The 24594-nt window shown below is 42.1% G+C and overlaps 1 protein-coding gene across 1 annotated transcript; it reads left to right on the forward strand.

The window, feature by feature from the left end:
- The first annotated feature begins 13427 nt into the window (after window positions 1–13427).
- LOC109470795 lies at window positions 13428–17742 on the forward strand. The gene is made up of 3 exons (XM_019769873.1): window positions 13428–13535; window positions 14596–15806; window positions 15912–17742. The coding sequence occupies exons 1-3, from the start codon at window positions 13428–13430 to the stop codon at window positions 17740–17742; spliced, it is 3150 nt and encodes a 1049-aa protein (XP_019625432.1).
- Window positions 17743–24594: the final 6852 nt, after the last annotated feature.

Genomic DNA, 24594 nt, shown 5'->3' on the forward strand with positions numbered 1-24594 from the left:
GAGTANACCTATCTAGACGTTTTGGCCAATAAAATCACATTAATGACGTTCATAATGACGTCATATTACGTCACAACGACATAAAAATTGTACGTATGATAAATTTTTACTAGTACATCATCCTCTGAAAATTTGGTGGTCCTACGATATACCGTTCTCGAGTTCTGAGGGGGGGCCGAATGAGCCCCCCCCCCCCCCGGTCCCACCAAGCCCAAAAAAGCCCGGTCTAGATAGGGTTAAGTCATCTTAAAAAAAAAAACACACCTGGTCACTAGACATTGGAAAATTAACTTTACCCACCTGTAAGGAATCAAAGCTGGTCACTAGTCATGGAAAATGAACTTAACTCACCTGTAAAGAACCAAAGCCGGTCACTAATCATTGAAAATGAACTTAACTCACCTGTAGGGTACCAAAGCAGGTCACTCTCATGGAAAATGAACTTAACTCACCTGTAAAGAACCAAAGCCGGTCACTAATCATTAAAAATGAACTTAACTCACCTGTAAGGAACCAAAGCAGGTCACTCTCATGGAAAATGAACTTAACTCACCTGTAGGGTACCACAGTTGGTCACTGGGCATGGAAAATGACTGTGTGGCCAAAACAGCTGGCCAATACGCCTTCTATCTATCTTTAGCAAAATAATGGAGAAGGTTGTCAGCAACCAGATATATACTTATTTCAAAGAGAACAATCTGATGTCACCCTATCAGCATGCTTTCCGGAAACACCACTCGACGTGTACTGCACTTCTGCAACTAGTCGATGACTGGTACCGCAAAATCGACCAGGGGAACATCATTGGAGTCATCTCTCTTAATTTTTATGCTGCCTTCAACCTGGTGGACTATAACTGCTTGTTACAAAAACTAGCGTGCTATGGCTTCTCGGACATGGCAGTAGACTGGATGGACAGTTACCTAACGGGGAGATCGCAATGTGTGCACTTAAACGGATCCAACTCGTCTCTCAAGGAGATACACTGTGACGTTCTGCAAGGGAGCTCTCTCGGTCCGTTATTGTTTACAATCTACACGAACGACCTGTCACTGGCCGTGACTGAAGCCACTCCTGCTATGTTTGCAGACGGCACATCAGCAAACACATGTGCTCCAACAATCCAGACCGTCCATTCTACAGAGGGAGATGTGTAGACTACATGACTGGGTGAAATTGAACAAGCTGTGTCTAAATCCTAATAAAACCAAATGCATGGTGCTAGGGAGCAGACCAAAAATTTCAAAGAAACCTGTACTTACCTTGTACGCCGATGGGAGTCTAAACCGGCAGGTTACAGAAATGAAACATCTTGGAGGAGTGCTTGATGACATGCTCACATGGGACCTTCACATAAAGCACATCATTAAGAAAATTGCCTGTTCCTTGGGAGTAATCAGAAAGAACGTGGCCTACCTGGACCGGTCGCTGTTGAAACTCCTGACAGAATCACTCACATTGACTCAACTCGACTACTGCACATCCGTATGGTTTTCCACTTCTTTCCACTTCACTTTCCACTACAAATGCTACAAAATAAAGCAGGGCGACTGATCCTGTAATGCGATCGCCGTACCAGGGTTAATCAGATTAACGAGGAACTGTCTTGGCAGACCGTGGAGGAGAGACTTAAAATCAGTAACATCTGAACTTTCAAAAAAAATCTTGTCTTCCAAACAACCAACCATACAATCAACTGTGCCCGGTATCACATCAACACACTTACAGAACGAGATATGCTACTCGGAACACCTTCAAACTAGACAAACCAAAAACAAACAACACTAAAAACGCCTTCACATACAGAACTACTGCAGCATGGAACTCTCTACCACATGGGCTGCAAACAGTGGCATCACATGAGAAATTCGAACAAGGCCTGCTAAAGCACATGAGGGACATGAATAAGAGCACATACTATGTTACACACTTGTTTTCTTTTAAAATACTATGTAATGTAAATGTATATGTAATTGTACGTGATGTATTGTTATGTATTACATGTGTGTACCCTCTCCTGGAAGAATAGCTGCCACCTTCGGGTGGGCAGCTAAGGGAGAGTTTTCCTTCAATAAACCTCAATGTACTTAACTCACCTGTGAGGTACCACACCGTACCGATAGCAGTGGAAAATGAAGTAACTTACGTGGAAGATTCCACACCTGTTTCCTAGCCATTCATAATGAAATCTTAACTATTTTAAAGTCTTTCAACCAAACATTGGTCATGTTTGTCAATTTATTCATAATTTAAAAAAAAGGCATTTTTACCTCCATCACATGTCATGGAGGTTATATTTGTCTTTGTCAGAAAGACTATGGAATCGTATTATGGGTGACTGCGTATTTATCGAAATAAGTGTTGATGGCATGATTTGACGTTCATGATTTTTGGCAGGCAGATTACCGTTGTTGGGGCCGAAGTTAAACCGGCCAGTATTTTTCACTGGGTAAAAACAATAAGGAAGTGCTCCCACTGTGCCCTTCCCAGCAGGTTGAATAGTGAATTGGCCCATAAACTCTAGACAGTCTACCCTTCAGAACAAAGGCTGGAGCATCTGCATATTGGTCAGTTTTCAAAGATTCAATTTTTTTATTATCTACTGGTTTTCAGAGTAACATTTTCAAATGGCAGAATGACTCAAATACTTGTTACAAAGCCACATAAGCACAACAATTTTTCTTGTGTAACAATGCCGTTGGTCCTTAAATTTGCCATATCTACGATGTTGCGGATTATGCTAGAAAATGGAACTATTCTAACCTGAACTCTAACCTGAATTTCGGCAAGGTCAATCGAATCGGCGAGGGCAATGGCATGATTGAGCGTTTTATCATTGAGTGAGGATTAAAAGAGCGCAGTGCTTGCGTTACCAAGGAGGTTTAGCATCAAACTTGGTGTTACTTTGTATTTTCATTGAAATATAGTTCACACAACTTACTCGCTGGGGTATGAACATATCACATACACGGCGTTGATTTTGAGAAACATTTCAGAACGATTCCATCATGTGAACGTATGCTCTAGGTTTTAATGTTCACTTCAACGTAAACAAATGGTTAGAAAATACCAAACAAGCAAAACAAATCGTCGCCCTTGTTTGCGTTTGCCTTTATTCCATACAAGCTATACATCCATTGAAAACGTGCATGCTTTTCAAAAATACATAGTAAATTGATATTGATCAGGGAACATTGGATATATGATCGACCTCAAAGAACGTAGCGACCCCCGTCAGTCTTCGGGTGCGGGAAAATGTACCCTCTGGTGCTAACGAACCACCTCCCCTGACTTGTTATCTCTCTTGTCTATTTGGCCTCTTTCCAGCCACCTCCCGAAGCCTGGTAGAGGCTTAGAAAGCTCTATGTTAAAGTTCTAGGTTCATTTAGAAATGTATCATGTTCATTTCTTCATTAAATGTTTGTTGTCAAGATTACGAAGCTTACTCTTAAAACTTTAATTGTACTTCATTATAATTTTCCCAATATCTTTAATTATTTTTTTTTCTATCATTATTTTTTTGGGATGGTAAATCCACAGATAATAGCTGTCAACCGAATTATCACTACATCACACACAAGTCATTGCTTTTTATACTTTAAATCTACTCAATAAGACCACTAAAAACAATCGGACTTTTAAAGTACAAATCGTTGCAGACTTAACCCTTCCAGATTCCTATATGTTCGTAAATTTACACAGAAACAAATATGGTACAAAGGTATTCATTCCCAGTTGTTACACGAAGAAAGATTTGGGTGTTAGCACTCCCTCTATAATTTGTAGTAGTATTGCCCAGCATGAATGATGAAGAGTTTCAAAATACGTAACGTCTAGAAGGATATATTTTCTTCACTTGGACCCGAGCACACGCATTTCTGTACCTTGCTAACTGTATGGAATAAACAGGTATGCTACGCAGTGAACCCGTCTACGTGTCCTGAACAAAAACAACAACAACAAACAACGTGTAATGTAAGACCAGTAACATTTTAATGTATTACTCGTGTAAGACCAGACATTTAAGTGACTACCTACTCAATAATCCATTATAATCCACTATTGAACGAAAATTGAAATCAAATATGAGTATAAAATCAAACTGGACCATACCAAAGTTGTCTAGTACATGCTTATAAACTGTGCGAAATATATACTTTGTAACACACACACACACTAACTCACAGAGATAGAGAAAGAGTCAGAGAGAGATAGAGATAGATACAGAGGAGGGGGGGGGAGAGGGGGGCGTACAAGGGCCGAATTTACTTAGAAAGGGCAGATGTACGACAGTATCAAATCTACCATGTTTCTTACAATGTCCTTGGGTACATGCATAATAGGATCATGAAACATACAGGAAGTCATTTCCCAGACATCTATGATTGCGATATTAAGATCTTCCATTGTTTTTTTTACTTCTAAGAACAGCTGATAAGCATACCAATCGCTGTTTTCTATAAAATGGGATAACTGGCTATGGTGGCGAGTGTTACTTGTCCGCCAGATAACTCTTGTTTCTGGATAACGACTATGTAGTCGCTCTATGGCGTAGCGAATTCCATAAAGTCGTGAACGGAATGTTTCAATTGGTTCAGCGGTAAAGTGACCCCATAGCCCTAAAACGACCACGACATTCGGCCCTCCAATTATTTCATCAATTTCTTCTGCCACATAGTGAAGGCTCCTAAAGTGTAGCCACTTTTTTTCCTTATTACGTACGTTTCGTGGAAAATGCTGGAATGTAAACTCCAATTTTGTGTTAAATTCTTGGTTAACTGCAGCTGTGTGATATATAACTGAACCTGTTGTTTCAAGGTTTAGAAACTCCGCTAAAAATTTCCACAACTGTTTTGTCGTAGAATCCCCATAAAAGAACACAGATTTATTTTTTAGGCATCTTAAGACAGAGTGAGATGTAGGAAACGTCCTTGCCAAGCATTTAAGTGAATACCACGTTCCGTTAAACCAGTACCCTTCAGACGGTGTATCTGGCAGTCTTGGAGCACAGAGTGGCAGTCGTTTTTCATTGGATCTGCTGGAAACTCCTGGAGAAACAACACACAGATACAGAGGGACACGATTTGGTCTTGTATACTGTTTGGAAATACTACATAATCATGCAATTGAAAATGTCAAAGTAAAAAAAACACTGTCCCTTCTTTGACAGTTTAAATAAACGAATTATAGGAGGGTAGTTCTGCGTAACTCTTACTAGAATTAAAAAAAAACAGAAATCATGCATTTGACATTCACTTTTATATGAACACTATCGCCTCTGTGAAATTTTGCTGACCAGGACATCCCCTTTTGTCTAAAAAAGCTGCTTGGCTTGACTGTTGTTGGTTCCATTTTTTTATAGGCGTCTGACAAAAGGGGGTGTCTGATTTCTATAAATTCTTAATTTAAGAATATTCACTTTTTAAAAAGCTGTTTTCCACGACTGCATATCCGCATATAGTGAAAATATGCACAGTTTAAAGAACCTTTGAGAAAATATATATCTATTTGCGTATTCCTGGTGTCTTTCCACATAATTTTGCGCTCGATCAACCCGGAAATGTGTTGTTGCTGTATGCCAAAACGGTTGGTTACGGGAGCATGGTATCTTTGTATATATACATATATAGTTTGCCTTTGCATACGTTCGTACATTACTATAACTTCCTGTAAACTCTTGTATGCGGTATAACGTGGGTTTGACGTATTTTACCGATAAAAACAAAACAACTCCCCTCTATGTAACAATTCAAATCCCAGTCACTATGTTTTCGATCAAAATACTTGTGGATACGCACCATGTGCCTGCGTTTAAGCCGTATGCTTTTCAGGAATGTATGTCGTAACACTGATAACCTGTTATTTTTAATGTCTGTTTTAACGGTTCCGGTTGTCCCTTTTGATTTTTATTTCAAGTTCCTCGCGGCAGATGCCACCCTACCCTGGCCATTGTCGGGTTTTACGTCGATATGTTACCACAGATAACTTTTGACACTTTCCACCCTCTCCTTGTAACTGCCATATAGATAGATGACATAATGTAACTTAAGCCACAATACCCTAAAACTGGACATACCTCAGAATTCCATCCCTGTAAAATCAGAAGACCAGAGTATATGGAGGTTGTTTTAATAAACTTTTTAATAAACAGCATAATTATCCATTGCAAATGGAGTAAAGCTAGTTAACCCTACCAAGACCGGGGGGGGGGGGCTAAAAGTATCCGCGCCAACTTTGATGTCACCTAGCGTCTGAACGGCTAGCGCTAGAACGGCCAAACTTGGTGACTTTTCCTAGCATATTGTTGGCAACAATTATCTATCATTGGAATAAGATGATAATTTTTGTGTTGCCATTACAACGGCTTTCTGACAGTTTTTTTTTTATAAATTTAGTAATTTTTGTTTTAACAATAGAATTTTCTGGGTTTCAGTTCAAGTTACTCATGGTTATTTTCATTTATAGGATTATTACAGGTTTCTTACAGGTTATTTTCATTAAAATTTATCAATACTTCCATTGCTTTTTCCAAAAATTGTTTATTTGAAGGTCTTTTGTATGTTTACAATGTATTTTAGGCTTTATCATGGAAGAAGTCCATTTTTGAAAATTCAAGATCGATGCTCCAAGATGGCGGATATCGTCATAACGTCATATTGACGTCATATAACGTCATGTAACGTAAAATGACGTCATGTTACGTCATAACGACATGAAATTGTAGATATGATGAATTTTTACTAGTACACCATCCTCTGAAAATTTGGTGGTCATACGACATACCGTTCGCGAGTTCTGAGGGGGAGGGTCAAATTAGCCCCCCCCCCCCCCCCCCGTGTACACTATATGACATCCAGTAGATTTCTAGCGGGGACCAATCATAGGGCTGCTGACGCGTCACCGACTAGCGGCTATTAGCACCTTGTTTCATGTAAATGCCATGAACTCAACCAGAGCGCGTATATTGTTTCTTGTTTACATCAGTACTAAATACTAGTACTTCCACAATCAGTTAGTAAAGTCATACCTTAGTAAAATCTACTTTGATGAACGAATCAAAACGGGACTGTAGACAATAAGTTTTACACATTTAAATGTGGCTGCACTAGCGCTAATGGAGCGACCACTACGTACGGGAAGGAACGGATCTTAGCGAAGCCGAGATTTGTGAACCAAACCCAACCCATCGAAGACGGGCCGCCAAACATAAAAATGGAGGGAAATGACAGACAACAAGTCAACAAAGACAACATCACCAGACCAACAAACTTGGAAAACACCACTTCAAGCGCTAACGTTGTAAGAACTGTGGAACCTCAAACTAGTATGTTTGCGTCAGCGGAAAGGCTGTCGAAGTAACCACTACATGAAAAACTGCGGCGAAAAAGTACTAGTAACATGGGTTCGTCCCAAATCTAGACGCAAGTGAGCTACAAAAGTAATACTAATAGAACCTATGCATCTTGCTTGTTGCTGTCAACTTACCCGTTAAAGATTGAACCGATACATGTACGTACTATAACTTGCCATACCCGGCCAAAGACGACTACATTACTGTTACTCTTTATTTTGTGCTGTATAATGTATATGCGTTACATTATCTATCATTGTCATTTCTGTGAATTCCTTAAAACATCTACTGTTAGTTTGTGTAACATTACGTAGTGCTACAATCTGCGTAAAAAGTGGGCTTCATTACGTGTTATCTGCTAAGTCGTGTTGGTATTGAAAACTGTTTTATTGTGCCGTTCTTCTACAAACAGCCAGCAGAATTATGAAGATACTCGTTCTCAATACACATGCTGCAAACTAAAGTAATGGCAGTCCTACGAAAATTCTGTTTGTAATGTACAAGCGCTTTATGTCGACGTACAATGGGTGTGAAATACATGTTTTCGCCCATCGTGTGCCACCGGCTCGGTGGTAATTGGCTACTTTACAAGTGAAAGAACCGCGTCCGTGGGCCTTGATAAATTATTCAGATTATTCAGCAGCCCTCTGATTGGTCCCCGCTAGAAATTTACTGGATGTCATTCAGTGACGACGCCCCCCCCCCCCCGGTCCCACCATGCCCAAAAAAGCCCGGTCTAGATAGGGTTAAAGGATTTCGGTACAAAATCATTTGCGTCAAAGGCTACGAAATTTTACATTTAACTCAGTTGTGCTAACTGACATAAGGGAGGTTTTCCTGTCATGAATCATTGTGGCTCTATGGACAATTAACAAAGTTTCAATAGTTCTAACACGGGGTAGGGCAGCGTTTCCTCATTAGTTGTACAAAGTAGATTGCAATCATTGTGATCTAATTGAATATTACTTAAGCTGTCCACCTACCATAAAATCACGTTGTGCCATTCACCGCCAATTAAGTGATTCAGTGATTTTAGATAAATGCTGCAACAGTTTTCAAGTAAGATACTTTAGGCTAAATTTAGCAATTATCCGTTTTCAGTCATTTAAAGGAATTAAGCCGCTAATGATGGACAGCAATTTTGCCCAGTCTGCTATATTTGTTGGAGAAAAATCCAGGCATGTAAACTTTAAAGATATAGACATGGCTTAAATTTTAAAAGGTCTCCAGGAAATTATTCAACTTATCTAACTTATGTAACATATCCAACTTTCCGCGATGCCAATCTAGATCATTTTAACGAAAACTCTAAGGTCCGTGGTTGCGTCAAGTCTGTTTTGTCAGAACGTACCCTAAATAGGGGTATCTCATTCAGTAATCGAACTTTTACTTGTTCTCTGTAACAATACTTACGTCTTCCATTGACTCGAATCCTTTTAATACTTGACAACTGTTCACCCTCGATGTCACTACAAAACCGGTAATAAAAGCCAATGTTAGGAACACGATGGTGGAAAATTGACAGACTGAACTGTAATACAATGCATAATTATCGTCATCGTTATTATGTTCACCTAATTTCGGAGGAGGTTGTTAGTTTAGACAAAAATCAAGGCAGGCATTTTGCGATGTATCTTAATAGATCTTATCGTTTAAAATTGACTGGTCCATATTAACCATTTCCCTGTAGTGCCCTCAAATAAAAGATTATTAATCTAACCATATGGTTACACCCCCATGTCAATGAAAGGGTTCCCGAAATCACCATACGGCGATATGAAGAATTACCCTGTCGTCAGTAAAAAGTTTCCCGCTTTTGACAGGATCCGCTTAATTTGAAATAACCCACCAAAGCAATCTGATTTGAAATTTCAAATTTAGATAATTTGCTCTTAAGCCGTTTAATGAAATGTCGGTATAATAAGATATTAGTTTAACAATCTGCAGGTGATCAAGTAACATGCATTTTAGAAATGTATTAACAAATAGCAAGAAGGACACAGAATGCACCATGCATATAGCCTGCTGCATGCCTATTGGCTTTTGCTCCATTTGTTTCATTCTGCTCCAAAATGCAGTGCATTTGCATTAAAACCAAAAACGTTCAAAAATTTCAGGTGCATGCCGAAAATATAGATGAATTGTTGTTGGTGCATATATAACATTAAAGCACAGTTATACACGATATCGATTTCAGATCATTTTGGTGTAATAACAGGTCTCCAACTCCGTAAATGTACAGAAATTTTCCGACAATAACGAAACCCCTTCTTCTAAAAATGAAAAAAAAAAGCGGGTAGGTATTGGCCCACTTTGCCTTTATACCAAGTTTCAGGTCATTTAGCCAAAAGTGCAAAAAAAAAAAAAAACATTTTCTTTGAATGTTTGTTTGTTTGTTGAAACAACATTGCCCCAGCCAAGAGTGACCCTGGGCCAAGATTGCCCCAGCAGGGGCGTGCTTAACGATCGCTAATCTGACAGGTCCTTTGCCGAAGGTGTGAACATCTTGTATGTATTTTAATCGGGAACAAAGTTGGTATACTGTACACAATGGCCAGGAGGGAAGAAAACAACCTTCTCAGGCCAATTCTCTCTCCTTTTTTGCCGAATCCTACGATCCCTATTTTCGTAGAAAGACATGGTACAGGCTTGGGAAATATATGTTGCTTCGTTCACGAAAGGACTCCCTGACCACTATAACTATGACAATCATCTTCAAAAAACCTACACTATACACACACACAACACCCACCAAAACAATATCACACTGTCGAATGAAGGCAAGAGTCCTCCGGACTCTAGTTAGTCATTATTATTTTTGTTGTCATGGCAAAAGGTTTCTAACAGGCAGTTCAACAATATAAATTTATGGTTTTATGACAAATGTCAACATTAACAACATAATGTAATTTAAGTAATCATTATTAATGACTAGAAAGGACGATATTTGCTTAGGAGCAAACGCATCATGGCTTTCACACATTCTCTATACCAAAAATGGACCTATACCCCTCCCCCAAAAAATGAATTGTTCTTAAGTCAAAATGTTTAAAATGTGAAGTGTTCCAACTGTCTATACCCCAATGCAGCAATGCCAATCTTCCAATGCCTTTTGCTGTTGAACATGTAGATTGACGGAATTGCCAACATGTATCTGCTTGAAGGCCAAACCACTGTGTATATGCTCAAAGATACCCAGGCCAACATGTATCTGCTTGGATATTGCAAACGTTATCAGGTCGTTCCCAAAGTTGAATCAGGACTCAAGACTTAAGACTCAAGAATGAGTGTAGAATGCGAAACACAAAGAAGAAGATTGTTTCTCATCAATATAAATATATTATGAAGTGATATACATGTGAGATGAAAATAACAAGTTGACCATATCTGTCAAAAAATCTACGAAATTATCGGCATAGTCAGAAAGATTGTACATTTACTTTCTTTCCCAACATTTATGACTTTATTGAATACACTATGATATTTTCGTATCTATCATACTGCAACATAATCTGGGCAAGTACCTACTCATCAACTCTAAAACCACTACTTCTGTTGCAAAAGCGTAATATCCGGATTGTTTCTAATGTCTCCTATACGTTTCCCTTTGCACCTTTGTTTTGTACGTTGATTGTGTTGCCCGTATATGATATAAATAAGTTGCATATATCTCTCTTCGTACATAAAATAGTTCATTCTGGTTACTGTCTTCCAGATTAATATAGAAACATTTTAGCTTAAACTCAGATAATCATGAATATAACACTAGACATTGTAACGATTTGGCAGTAATGTACATCAAAAACCAACAAAGAATGCTCACCGTGGTGTCAAGAATTCCCAATACCTGAATCACTTTAGACCGGAGTTTACGAATTCATCTATCATCCTTGTACTTTAAGAGCACTTTAAAACAAAACCCCATAAATAACCCAACATTCTATTAGCTTAATTCCCTATCAGATAGTCTTATTCGTGTCATTAAGTGTTATTAAGTGTTAAACTTCATCAGTTTATTTTGCTACAATTTTGTTTTTAACTGTATACGGGTTACTTACGATTTATTGATTTGTTACTTACGATTTGTTGATATTTTCTATTCAGTTGCCTTGATTTTCATGTAAGTATTACAGCAAATTAGTTTAATTGTGATTGTTTTGTTATTTTTAAGGAGAAAGACTTGCATAAACCTTTAAGGCTTCTTCCTCTCCTGCAGTGTTTTGATTTAATTTACTTCACCAATTGTATCTTTTTTTTTTGTGCGAAATAAATAAATAATGAAAATCATGACTAAAAACACACTAGTTGGCTACTATTGGATACTACATGTAGTAGCTAACATCCTATACATTATTTGTAAGGATTGGTATTTACCCCATGCAAACTTTATTATTTCACAGATTACAAACAAGTTTACGCCCCACATTGCAAGAAAGTGTGACAAATCTACTAAAGCAATATAATGTTCAGCTGTCAATATGATATAGCCTGAGTAAGTGTCCAATATATCGTCCTGCCTTGACAGTACTTTTGTAGAAGATACCCCTGAACAGACGAACAGGAACAAGAAGTTCTGGACATACATTAAGCACCAAAAATCATCTAGTGTAGGCATTGCTGCCCTGAAGGATGAGGGTCGCCTCATATTAGATCCCAAAGGCCAAGCTGACATTCTGAACAAGCAGTTTAAGTCAGTGTTTGGAAACGGCAAAGCCTACTAAGAAGAAAAGTTTCGGGAAAAGAGTAATATGCCAACCGCTGATTACCCCATCATCCTTAACAAGATCAACATGTTGGTTGAGGGCGTCAAGGAACTTCTTTCGAATCTCAAGCCTGCTAAGGCACCTGGCCCAGACAACATCTCTCCAAAGGTCCTGAACGAGCAAGCACCAGTGATTGCAGCACCGCTCACCACTATCTTCCAGTCGTCAGTTAACACCGGTACCTTAAATTATGATGGGAAAATGTTACATCAGTGTTTAAGAAGAGTGAGCAGTATGATCCAGGCAATTACCTCCCAGTGTCGTTGACATGTTTATGTTGCAAAGTGCTGGAGCACATCTTAACCAGCGCCATGATGAATCATCTAAAACATCACGGTATTCTCTGCAACCAACAGCTCGGTTTTAGGCGAGGAAGGTCGTGCAAAACACAATTGTTATAGTTTACGGAAGACTTGTTTAAGAATATGACGAGTGGACGGCAAACGAACATTCTCGTGATGGACTTTGCGAAGGCCACATAAATAAACTCAACCACAGCCTACTACAACACAAACTCCCCTACTACGGTATTCGAGGGAAGATCTGTGCATGGGCCCGTCGTTATTCCAGATCTATATTAACGATCTGCCGTCAGATTTGACCACACCGTCGAGACTTTTTTGCCGATGACCCTGCAGCTTACAACACCATTTCCTCCCCAGAAAATCATGTCCTCTTACAACAAGATTTTAAATCGGCTGGCCGAATGGAAGATGAGCTGGGACATGTTGTTCCACCCAGGGAAGTGCCAGACGTTACGGGTGACCCGCAGTAGGAGTGTCCGCCAGTATGACTATCAGCTTCATGGCCTCACTCTGGAGACGGTCCCCAGCGTCAAGTATTTAGGCATGACAAGAGATTTGACGTGGAACGAGCAATAAAGCCAATAAAGCATATATATATATATATATATATATATATATATATATATATATATACTACCTATATAATTANATTATTATATATACCTATANATTANATTATATATTATATGGACCTATATAATATATATATATATATATATATATATTATATCAGTATATATATATATATATATATATATCGGCGTATGTAACTGGTATGATGCTCTGTGGGATTCCTTGATCTAAACTGATCATTCAAGTTTCAAGTTTGATTAATAAATTCAGCCTTGCAGCCAGTGCACAACCAAGCTGAATAACACTGACTTTTTTTTTACAAGATTGTACATAGTAAATACAAATACAAATTAACATTACGACACATATACAGACATGCAAACAAACACATTACAAAGCTCCACGTTTGTAATTATGCCATTATTCATGGCAATAATGAAGAGAGTCGGAGAGAGAATGTCCCCTTGGAGTGTACCTGCGAGCACCGGTAGCGCCACAGAAAAGCTTGCCCCCCCATTTCACTCGCTGGACGCGGCCACTCAAGTAATTACAAAACACCGCCAGAGGTCCAGTCTGATCCCCGTGTGGGACAGGCTACGGAGAAGACTGATCAATAGTGTCAAAGGCACGGGTGAAGTCTATGAACGCGACATGCACATTTTAGGAACATTGTTTACTGATAAGTCACTGCTATAAGGGTAAATATACTTCACTATTTGGCATAAGAAACGTTCAGAAAGTCCCAATTATAAAATTTTAAGGGAGAGTGTGCTAAAAATTATAATGAATTGTTGTAAATGTATAAAACATACTCAAACCAAGTTTAAGATGTGTTGTACAGATTTTATCAGCAAATGGCCAAAAAATAAACAAAAAAAAGAAGCCTGGGTGTATTAGGCTACTCTACCTTCATGCAAAATGTCATGTCATTGCCCCCCCCCCCAAAAAAAATGAATCCATCTCACGAGATGGCACGAGGAGGAGGCTACGAAGAGGAAACTTGTGGAAAAACAATATATTTTCATATTGAAGCCATAAAACTTTCTAATTAATAGATTTGCTAATTTAATGACATTGGTCAAGATTCAAGTGGGGGAACATGTTATCCAATCAGGTATATACATGTGGGGTGTAGGGGGCTCTGGATAGAGATAGTACCCTTGCTTGCCCGCAGCTGCACCCTTCTTCCTAGGGTGGTCGGACAACACCGGTTCTCATCCATCTCCCGAAGCTCTCACGTGCTGGCTCCAAGCGCCACACCCCGGTAAACCGTCTCAGCTGGCGGGCTAAACCACGTGAGGGAAAAGGAAGGAGTAAACCTTCAAATCCGGAGTGGAGACCCGTAGGCGGTTCTGTGCTTCAACGAACACCGTTCCGGCATCTCCTGCAGCCAAGCTGACGCCAAACGTCATGCTTCGCATTCCTTTGGATCCCGTCAGTAAGGCCGAGAGGGGGAACCTGACGACTGGGCCACCCAGGATCCCCCATACTCTGGCCCAGGCTTTGCGCCCTGGAGAGGATACTGCAGCCTCGCTGTTAAGTGCGGATACAAATCGGAAGCTGTCAGTTTACGGGTTATAAGCCCTTCCAAATTGGCGTACAGGAAGGGTGCCACGGGACAACTTTGACGGTGGGAGGGACCATCGTAGTCCCATTGTCCGACTACCGCCCGCCTCAAGCCGGGCAGCCCCCGGTCAAAAAGGTGTCGGTCCGCCAACGTCTGCCGCTTCAGAGGGAGCCTGGAGCTCAGTGTCCAACACGAAAAGCAGACGAAAACTCAGTACCCAACAGACAAAGTATTGTAAAAAAATCATCCGTCTTGCGCCTGGCAACCTGGAATGTCAGGACAATGTGTCCTGGCCTCTTTGATTATCAGATCGATGACTCCAGGAAGACAGCAATCATCAACCGCGAGCTGATGAGGCTCAACATTGACATTGCTGCTCTACAGGAGACCAGACTTCCATCAAACGGTAGCCTCAGAGAAGAGGACTACACCTTCTTCTGGCAAGGGAACGAACCAGAGGAACCCCGCATGCATGGTGTAGAATACGCAGTAAGAAACTCTCTACTGTCCTCAGTGGAACCGTCGCCAGAGGGAACATCCCGAATCCTCTTCCTTCGCCTCTCCACATCTTCCAGTCCAGTCAACATCCTGAGCATCTATGTTCCTACACTGAGCTCTGCGACTGAGACCAAGGATGAGTTCTACGAGGAGCTCGAGACAACCATCAGTGGGATCCCAGCCACAGAGCAACTTTACCTGCTTGGGGACTTCAATGCTCGAGTCGGAGCCGACCAAGAATCCTGGCCTCGCAGCATCGGCCACTTTGGCATTGGCAAACTCAACAAAAATGGCCAGAGACTTCTCGAGATATGTTCCTACCACGACCTCTGTGTGACTAACACATTCTTCGCTACCAAACCTCGACACAGGGTATCCTGGTGCCATCCCAGATCACGCCGCTGGCACCAGCTGGACCTTATCATTACTAGAAGACTCTCACTGAATAGCGTCCTCTCACCTCGAAGCTATCACAGCGCTGATTGCGACACCGACCACTCGCTGGTTGGTAGCAAGGTGCGACTTCAGCCCAGACGGATCTACCGCTCCAAGCAGAAAGGACGCCCACGTATCAACACAGCTAGGACAGTACTGCCAGATCTGTGTAAGCGCTTCGACGACTCCGTAGAAGAAGCCCTCCGTGACTGCCCTACAAGCAGCCCTGTAGAGAGATGGAACTACATTCGCGACGCCATCTATACCTCTGCCATGGGCACCTTCGGAAAGAGAGAGAGGCACAACCCAGACTGGTTTTAAGCTGGAATTGCAAAACTCGAACCGGTAATCACAGCTAAAAGAAAAGCACTACTTGACCACAAGAGGAAGCCTTCAGAGAAGACTCTTGCTGCCCTTAGGAAGGCTAGGAACGACGCTCAGCGGACAGCTCGGCGCAGTGCCAACGACTACTGGCTAAACCTTTGTGAAGGCATCCAGCTCTCTGCTGACTGTGGAAACATTCGTGCAATGTACGACGGCATGAAGAAAGCGTTCGGTCCCAGCATCACTAAGACTGCACCTCTGAAAACAGCCACTGGCGACATCATCACAGACAGAGGAAAGCAGATGGAGAGATGGGCCGAACACTATAAAGAGCTCTATTCAAGAGAGAACGTCGTCAGCGCAGCGGCCATTGAGAACACAGACACCCTATCACTTATGGATGAGCTAGACACCCCGCCCACCATCGACGAACTCAGAAAGGCCATTAACTCCCTGGCCAGCGGGAAAGCTCCTGGTAGTGATGGGATTCCCCCAGAGGTCGTCAAAGCAGGCAAGAACACTGCCCTACACCACCACCTGCACGAGCTCCTACTCCAATGTAGTGAGGAAGGAGCTGCCCCGCAAGACATGCGCAACGCTAGCATCATTACGCTCTACAAGAACAAAGGAGACCGCAGCGATTGCAATAACTACCGACGAATATCACTTCTCAGTATTGTTGGGAAAGCCTTCGCCCGAGTAGTACTCAACCGGTTGCAGAAACTTGCAGAGCGAGTCTACCCCGAGGCACAATGCGGCTTCAGAGCCAAAAGATCAACCATTGACATGGTCTTCTCATTACGGCAGCTGCAGGAAAAGTGCCGAGAACAGAGGCGCCCGCTGTACGTGGCCTTTATTGACTTGACGAAAGCATTCGAATTGGTCAGTAGACAAGGCATGTTCACCCTGCTACAAAGGATTGGTTGTCCCCCCAAGCTCCTGAGGATGATCTTGTCTTTCCACGAAGACATGTATGGCACCGTCCAGTACGATGGTTCATCCTCGGATCCCTTCCCAATCAATAACGGCGTGAAACAAGGATGCGTACTAGCTCCGACACTCTTCGGCATCTTTTTCTCCCTCCTGCTGACCTTTGCTTTTCATCGGTCAGAAGACGGAGTGTACCTGCACACCAGAAGTGACGGAAGGCTCTTCAACCTCGCACGTCTCCGAGCAAAAACTAAGGTCCGCAAGGTCCTGATTAGAGAGATGCTGTTCGCCGATGACGCCGCCTTGACTGCGCACACAGAGCCAGCCTTGCAGCGACTCATGGACCGCTTCTCTCATGCGTGTAACGAGTTCGCCCTCACCGTCAGCATCAAGAAGACCCAAGTCATGGTCCAGGATGTTTGCAGCATTCATAGAATCTCCATCGATGACCACATCCTCGAGGTGGTAGGCACGTTCACCTATCTGGGTTCCACCATCTCCAGCAACCTGTCCCTGGAGGCAGAGTTAAACAAACGCATCGGCAAAGCAGCAACAGTAATGGCTCGCCTTGGGAAACGCGTTTGGGACAACGCAATGCTGACCACCAACACCAAGCTAGTGGTATACAAGGCTTGCATACTCAGCACGCTCTTGTATGGCAGCGAAGCCTGGACACTGTACTCCCACCAAGAACGTCGACTCAACGCCTTCCACATGCGCTGCCTCAGAAGAATCCTGGGCATCAGTTGGCAGGATCGTGTCCCGAACAAGGACGTCCTGACACAGGCCGGAATGACCAGCATGTACGCCTTGCTCAGCCAGAGGCGTCTGAGATGGCTCGGTCATGTTAGCCGAATGGACGATGGCCGAATACCGAAGGACGTGCTGTACGGAGAACTAGCAACCGGTGCCAGACCTGCGGGGAGGCCCGTCCTCCGCTACAAATACGTCCTCAAGCGTGACATGAAGGCAGGAGGGATCGACCAAACAAGCTAGGAGACAGTGGCAGCCGACCGCAGCAGATGGAGGCAAGCCGTGAAGACAGGCGTCAAAACCAGTGAGAAGAGAAGAACAGTGGGAGGAGAGAAGACAGCGTAGACGACAGAGACCAGCACAAACCTGCACACAACTAGACGATTTCACCTGTGTCAACTGCGGCAAAGTATGCCGCTCCAGGATCGGCCTCTACAGCCACAACAGACGATACATGAAGACATCCTGAACCACGGGGCATATTCCATCGTCTCAAGAGACGAAAGGATGCCAACAACAATATACATGTAATTTTTCTTTAAATTTTATCATTAATTCGATTTCATTTTACAAAATGGTTTATAGTAAGGTTTTTGTCTACTTCAAATGTATTTCAGGCTTTATCTCTAGAAATATTTTTAAAATTTCATTATGAATGATCTAAGATGGCGTATGGTTTTAATACGCATGGTCATTTTATGACGTCATCGGTGTTACTATGGGCAACATAAGACTTAGTAAAATTCTATAACAAACACTTTTTCATTAAAACTATCTTGTATACGTGGTATTTCGTCATAATGACATCAACATTGTTAGCAGGGCTACTTTTCACTAGCACACCTTCCTTTGAAAATATACCGTTCAGAAGTTCTGAGGAGGGCGGATAAGCCCCTATCCCACGAATCCCAAAAAAGCCAGGTCTACATAAGAAGTGGCAGTTTTTTGACCGCCCCCCCTAAGAACTCGCGAACGGTATGTCGTATAACCACCAAATTTTATAACCACCAAATTTTAAGAGAATGGTGTACTAGTGACAATTTATCATATCTACAATTTTTATGTCGTTATGATGTAATATGACGTCATTATGACGTCATTAATGTGATTTTATTGGCCAAAACCGTCTAAATAGGATTTTCCCTGAAAACTAAATGGTATTCAACATAACTGTACCAAAAGTGTTTATGACAGAATATTATGGTGTACTAAGTCTTATGTTGCCCATAGCAACACCGGTGACGTCATAAAATGACGTCATGCATATTCAAGATAGCCGCCATCTTTGATAATTAATCTTGAATTTTCAAAAATATATTTTTTTCATGATAAAGCCTAAAATACATTGTAAACATACTAAAGACATTCATTTAAACCTTTTTGGAAAAAGAAAAGGAAGTATTGATGAAATTTTAATGGAAATAACCTGTATATACCTGTTCTAATGATATGGTCCGCCATCTTGGATATTGGCCAATTACATCGTCAAATTAGCATAAATTATGCATATTTAATGATAAAATTTACATGGAATTATATGGGATGTTATTAATATTAGAAACCATGAGTAACTTGACATAAAACCCATAAAATTCTATTGTTAAAACAAAAATTACTAAATTTAGCAAAAAATGCCTGTCAGAAACCCGTTGCCATGGCAACACAAAAAATCATTATCTTATTCCAATGATAGAGAATTGTTGCCAACAATATTCTAGGAAAAGTCAACAAGTTTGGCCGTTCTACGGCTAGCCGTTCGGACGCTAGGTGACATCAAAGTTGCCGCGGGCACTTTTAGCCCCCCCCCCCGCGTGTACACTATATGACATCCAGTTGATTTCTAGCGGGGACCAATCATAGGGCTGCTGACGCGTCACCGACTAGCGGCTATTAGCACCTTGTTTCATGTAAATGCCATGAACTCAACCAGAGCGCGTATATTGTTTCTTGTTTACATCAGTACTAAGTACTAGTACTTCCACAATCACTTAGTAAAGTCATACCTTAGTAAAATCTACTTTGATGAACGAATAAAAACGGGACTGTAGACATTAAGTTTTACACATTCAAATGTGGCTGCACTAGCGCTAATGGAGCGAGCGACCACTACGTACGGGAAGGAACGGATCTTAGCGAAGCTGAGATTTGTGAACCAAACCCAACCCATCGAAGACGGGCCGCCAAACATAAAAATGGAGGGAAATGACAGACAACAAGCCAACAAAGACAACATCACCAGACCAACAAACTTGGAAAACAGCACTTCAAGCGCTAACGTTGTAAGAACTGTGGAACCTCAAACTAGTATGTTTGCGTCAGCGGAAAGGCTGTCGAAGTAACCACTACATGAAAAACTGCGGCGAAAAAGTAACATGGGTTCGTCCCAAAATTAGACGCAAGTGAGCTACAAAAGAAATAAAACCTATGCAACTTGCTTGTTGCTGTCAACTTACCCGTTAAAGATTGAACCGATACATGTACGTACTATAACTTGCCATACCCGGCCAAAGACGACTACATTACTGTTACTCTTTATTTTGTGCTGTATAATGTATATGCGTTACATTATCTATCATTGTCATTTCTGTGAATTCCTTAAAACATCTACTGTTAGTTTGTGTAACATTACGTAGTGCTACAATCTGCGTAAAAAAGTGGGCTTCATTACGTGTTATCTGCTAAGTCGTGTTGGTATTGAAAACTGTTTTATTTCGCCGTTCTTCTACAAACAGCCAGCAGAATTATGAAGATACTCGTTCTCAATACACATGCTGCAAACTAAAGTAATGGCAGTCCTACGAAAATTCTGTTTGTAATGTATAAGCGCTTTATGTCGACGTACAATGGGTGTGAAATACATGTTCTCGCCCATCGTGTGCCACCGGCTCGGTGGTAATTGGCTACTTTACAAGTGAAAGAACCGCGTCCGTGGGCCTTGATAAATTATTCAAATTATTCAGCAGCCCTCTGATTGGTCTCCGCTAGAAATTTACTGGATGTCATTCAGTGACGAGCCCCCCCCCCGGTCTAGGCAGGGTTAAACAGTGTTCTAGTGATGTTGAAAACGTTGACTTGACATTGGTGTTGTGACCTTCATTGTTATAGCTTAATTAGCATTACCTTGAAAACAGTTTCCGTTCTTCTAGGTTGGCCAAATGATTTTGCAGCGCCAACGTTTCCTTCTCGCCCCGGTGGCAATCCGTGATACTATCACAGCGACTCAGTTGTGGACGTTGGCAGTAAAACGTTGCATTAATAAATGGCTTAGAAAAGTCACACACGTCACGTAGATTCATGCTTCTATTGGCAGTGTTAGAGCAAGGCATCCACTCAGTCATATTCCTGCCTTCATCAGAAAAGCTGCACACCATAATCCGCCTGGTATTGTCTCGAATCTTTTTAAGAACCTGCACAGCTTCACTTGAATGTATCATTTGGACTGAAACTGAGAGATTTCCTGGCCAACTGAGAAAGAACCTTGCGACATAAGTCCCATTCCGGTAGTCTGTGATCCTTCCAGTTGTGCTAGCATTTACAGGGACTCTGCTGAACAGCTTGGCCCGAAGAAAATCTCCTCCGTAAAGCTTCGGTCGGTCCTCTGCATCCTTGGCCACAATCTTGACGGAGAGAGTATCCCCTACGTAAAACACTCGTTTAGGATTCACCTCACTAATGACCAGGTGTTTACCCATTGTGACCCTATCGAAGTTGATAGAACCATTTCGATGAAGCCACTGTGGAGTTGGTTGCTTTCTAACAAGGCTGATATTGGTAAGTTTCAGTTTTACTGTATTTCCGGCATATTCTGAAAGCTGCAAAAAATAAAGGTTAAAATAAGTAACATAAGCAGAGATGCGTGAAATACCCGACAATTTTCGTTTGGAAGTTCAAGACTGTTTCACACTTCAAGGAACGTGTTTTTTTCTGAAGTAAGTTATGACTTATAGAAGTACAAAGAAGGAACTGATACCCACCTAAATATAGATTAGTCCTAAAAGTGACACTAACCTTGCTCGCTCCTATGAAATAATGTAAACTATACAGGCCGACATTGGCTTTGGAGCAAATTTAGCATGGCCTCACCCCATTCATGACAGGAAAAGAAGGTTAATACAAGCGAAAACTATGTTTTACATCGATATGACTATAGTAAGGAGTGACATATGTCTATGAATACAACAGTTAGAGAGCTATCCCCACATTATTGATTAGTATTTTTATTTGCATAATGCAAACTGTTGATTTTGCATTATGGAGGAAAGCTGCATGCCTATTGGTTCTTGCTGTGCGTACCAGATTGATAGTCATATACCAAATACATTATAAATTGTGACCTAAAAAGGGTTAAAAATTCTCAAATTAGACAAGTGTAAGAGAGAGTATGTCACAAATTATAATGACTTGTTATCGGTCGATACATAAAGCATACTTATGCTAAATTTCATATGATTTGAGTGTAATACCAGGTCTCCAGGACACAAAATGTAAGGATTTTGTTGGAAAATTACGAAAAAAACAGACTAGAAAAGCCACTCCATCTCCCTCCCCAAACAAATATTTAAAAAAAGATTCTGAATAAATCATATTGCACAATTATACAAGCACAAGCTCTTTAAATCTCGACAGATTTATTTACAAAAATGGCACTAGGCAATTATCTCCCATGAATGTTTTTTTTACGAAGATACAAGGACAAGCTTTACTTGACACTTATCTCAATCTTATGTTGTGTATTGCAGGTATCTATTGTAAATACTACTAATGGCGAGATTGTAACTACCTCTAACGGTAGCAAAATTTCACGGTCTGAGAAAAATGAACACGGAACTATATATTCACGGTGGTGACAGGTGCAGGAAAAAGAAAGTCCAGGAGTTATCTGTTAACTGTAATGAAAAGTTCACGATACAGAAGTGACATTGAAAACCGTTAACATAAAGGTACGGTCTTCTTCTTCTTCTCGGGTCACCATTCACTGCTACACTCTTCCCCTCCAGTACTCCGCACATGCCCTTCCACTGGGGGTCAGGGCTTCCAGGTCCTCCTTCGAGCAGGGTTCGGGCAGGAGGGGGCAGACAAGGAGATGTCTCATAGTCTGCTCCTGCCCACAGTCACATGCAGTTTGTCCGTCTGGGACAAGGCCCCACTTCTGCATTAGTGTCCTGCACCTTCCTGTGCCTGTTCTTAACCTGTTGAGACATGCCCAAGTTGGCCATGCCTCCTCCGCTCCTGGAGGGAGGGATTCCTTCGGGGTGAAGGTTAACTTATGTGGAGCTTCTTGGAGATGGTGGGACCACATGGCCATCCTCCGTGACTCCGCGCTGCCACTGAGTGACTCAACTGAGTGCAGGAAGCTGTGTCTGGATTTGAGTCTTTTTGGCGCAGGAGCATGTTGGTAGAGTAAGTGATGTGGGTCTGTCTCCTGCTTCAGTTTCTCCCGCTGTGCCGCCACCGTTCTTCTTATGTGTGGTGGTGCAATGCCGCACAGCAGGTAAAGGTCGTCGACTCTGGTGGGGCGAAGACATCCAGAGACGGCTCTGCGAGCGAAGTTCAAGGCTGTGTCCAGCTTTGTGGTATGTGTTGATCTGCACCACACAGGAGCTGCGTATTCCGCAGTAGAGAAACACAGTCCAAGGGCTGTGGCCCGTACAGTGCTTGCATCTGCACCCCACTTGGTGTTTGCGAGCTTCCTAAGGATGTTGTTCCTGGCACCCACTTTCAGCTTGGTGTTCACAATGTGGGTCTTGTATGAAAGGGTTCTGTCTAAGGTGACGCCTAGGTAGACTGGCCTGTTGGTGCTGGTCAGCCACTTACCCTGCCAGCTAACCCTCAGTTGTCGGTCTGCATCCCTGTTTTTCAGGTGGAAGACACTCACTTGTGTTTTGTCGGGGTTCGCTCGTAGGTGGTTCACAGCGTAATACGGGGTTAGGGTTGTAAGGGCTTCACTGAGAGTTGTCTCTACTTCTTTGAAGGTCCTTCCCTGTGCCCCGATGCTGAGATCATCAGCAAACAGGAACCTCCTTGTGTCAGGATGAACTGGTTGATCATTAGTGTAGATGTTAAACAGCATGGGTGCAAGTACGCTGCCCTGGGGGAGGCCGTTCTTCTGCCTTCTCCATCTACTACGATCGTTGTTGAGATCTACGAAGAAACGTCTGTTTGATAGTAGGTTCTGGATCAGTTCAGTTAGTCTTGCGTCTTTGGTTATCTCAAAGATCTTTCTAGTGAGGATCCTGTGGTTTACAGTGTCATACGCTGCGGAGAGGTCTACGAAGACAGCTCCTGTGATCAGGCCTTTCTCGTAGCCGTCCTCAATGTACTGTGTGAGGTTCAGGAGTTGGCCGGTGCAGGATTTTCCTGGTCTGAAGCCTGACCTGCTCAGGGATGAGAAGCTCATCCACAAGTGGAGCAATTCGGTTGAGTAGTAGTCTTTCAAAGAGCTTGTATGTGTGGCATAGCAGAGAGATCGGCCTATAATTCTTAGGTATTGATGGGTCCTTGCCAGGTTTCAGTATGGCAATCACTCTAGCTCTTCTCCAGATTTTGGGAATCTTGTTGGTGCTTAGGCTTTCGTTGAGCATGTCGAGCAGCCACTGGAGAGCACGTGGTCCAAAGTGTTTAATCTGCTCGCACAGGATGTCGTCAAGGCCAGCCGCCTTGTTGTTTTTCATGTCCTTAATGGCATTGCATAGCTCATCCATGCTGAAGGGCCTCATGAACTGAGAGGTTTCTTCGGTGTTCGCAGTATCTACCTTGGGGAGCTTAGCTCTTTGAGGATGATGGTTAGGATTTCCTTGGCTGTTTACCAGTAGTTGGTGAGCAACTTGGTCTGCGGTGACTTGCGGCACAGGTTGAGCTTTTGTGTAGTCATTGCCAAGGGTACGAATTGTTTTCCATGCCTTCCGGCTGCTGTGTGTTAGGTTAGTCGATTCAACAAACTCTCGCCATCGCCTCTGTCGGCTTTCCATGACTATGCTTGTAAGTAGGTCTCCGCACTCAAGTGTTTCTGTACCGAATGGGTCAGACTCAAAGCGGTTAATGTATTCATCGTACAGTACTTTGGACTCTTCGTTCAGGCCTGGGATGTACTTTGTC

The sequence above is a fragment of the Branchiostoma belcheri genome, unplaced genomic scaffold (assembly GCF_001625305.1).
Source record: "Branchiostoma belcheri isolate BF01 breed outbred unplaced genomic scaffold, Haploidv18h27 scaffold233, whole genome shotgun sequence".
In the NCBI taxonomy this organism is placed as follows: Eukaryota; Metazoa; Chordata; class Leptocardii; order Amphioxiformes; family Branchiostomatidae; genus Branchiostoma; species Branchiostoma belcheri.

Bases quoted from the DNA above. Each gene is read 5' to 3' on its own strand.
- LOC109470795 (XM_019769873.1), top strand. From the start codon at position 13,428: ATGAAGAGAGTCGGAGAGAGAATGTCCCCTTGGAGTGTACCTGCGAGC. The intron at 13,536-14,595 runs GTAATTACAAAA...ATTGGCGTACAG, and splicing joins CGCTGGACGCGGCCACTCAA to GAAGGGTGCCACGGGACAAC. The intron at 15,807-15,911 runs GTTTTAAGCTGG...TGCTGCCCTTAG, and splicing joins GAGAGGCACAACCCAGACTG to GAAGGCTAGGAACGACGCTC.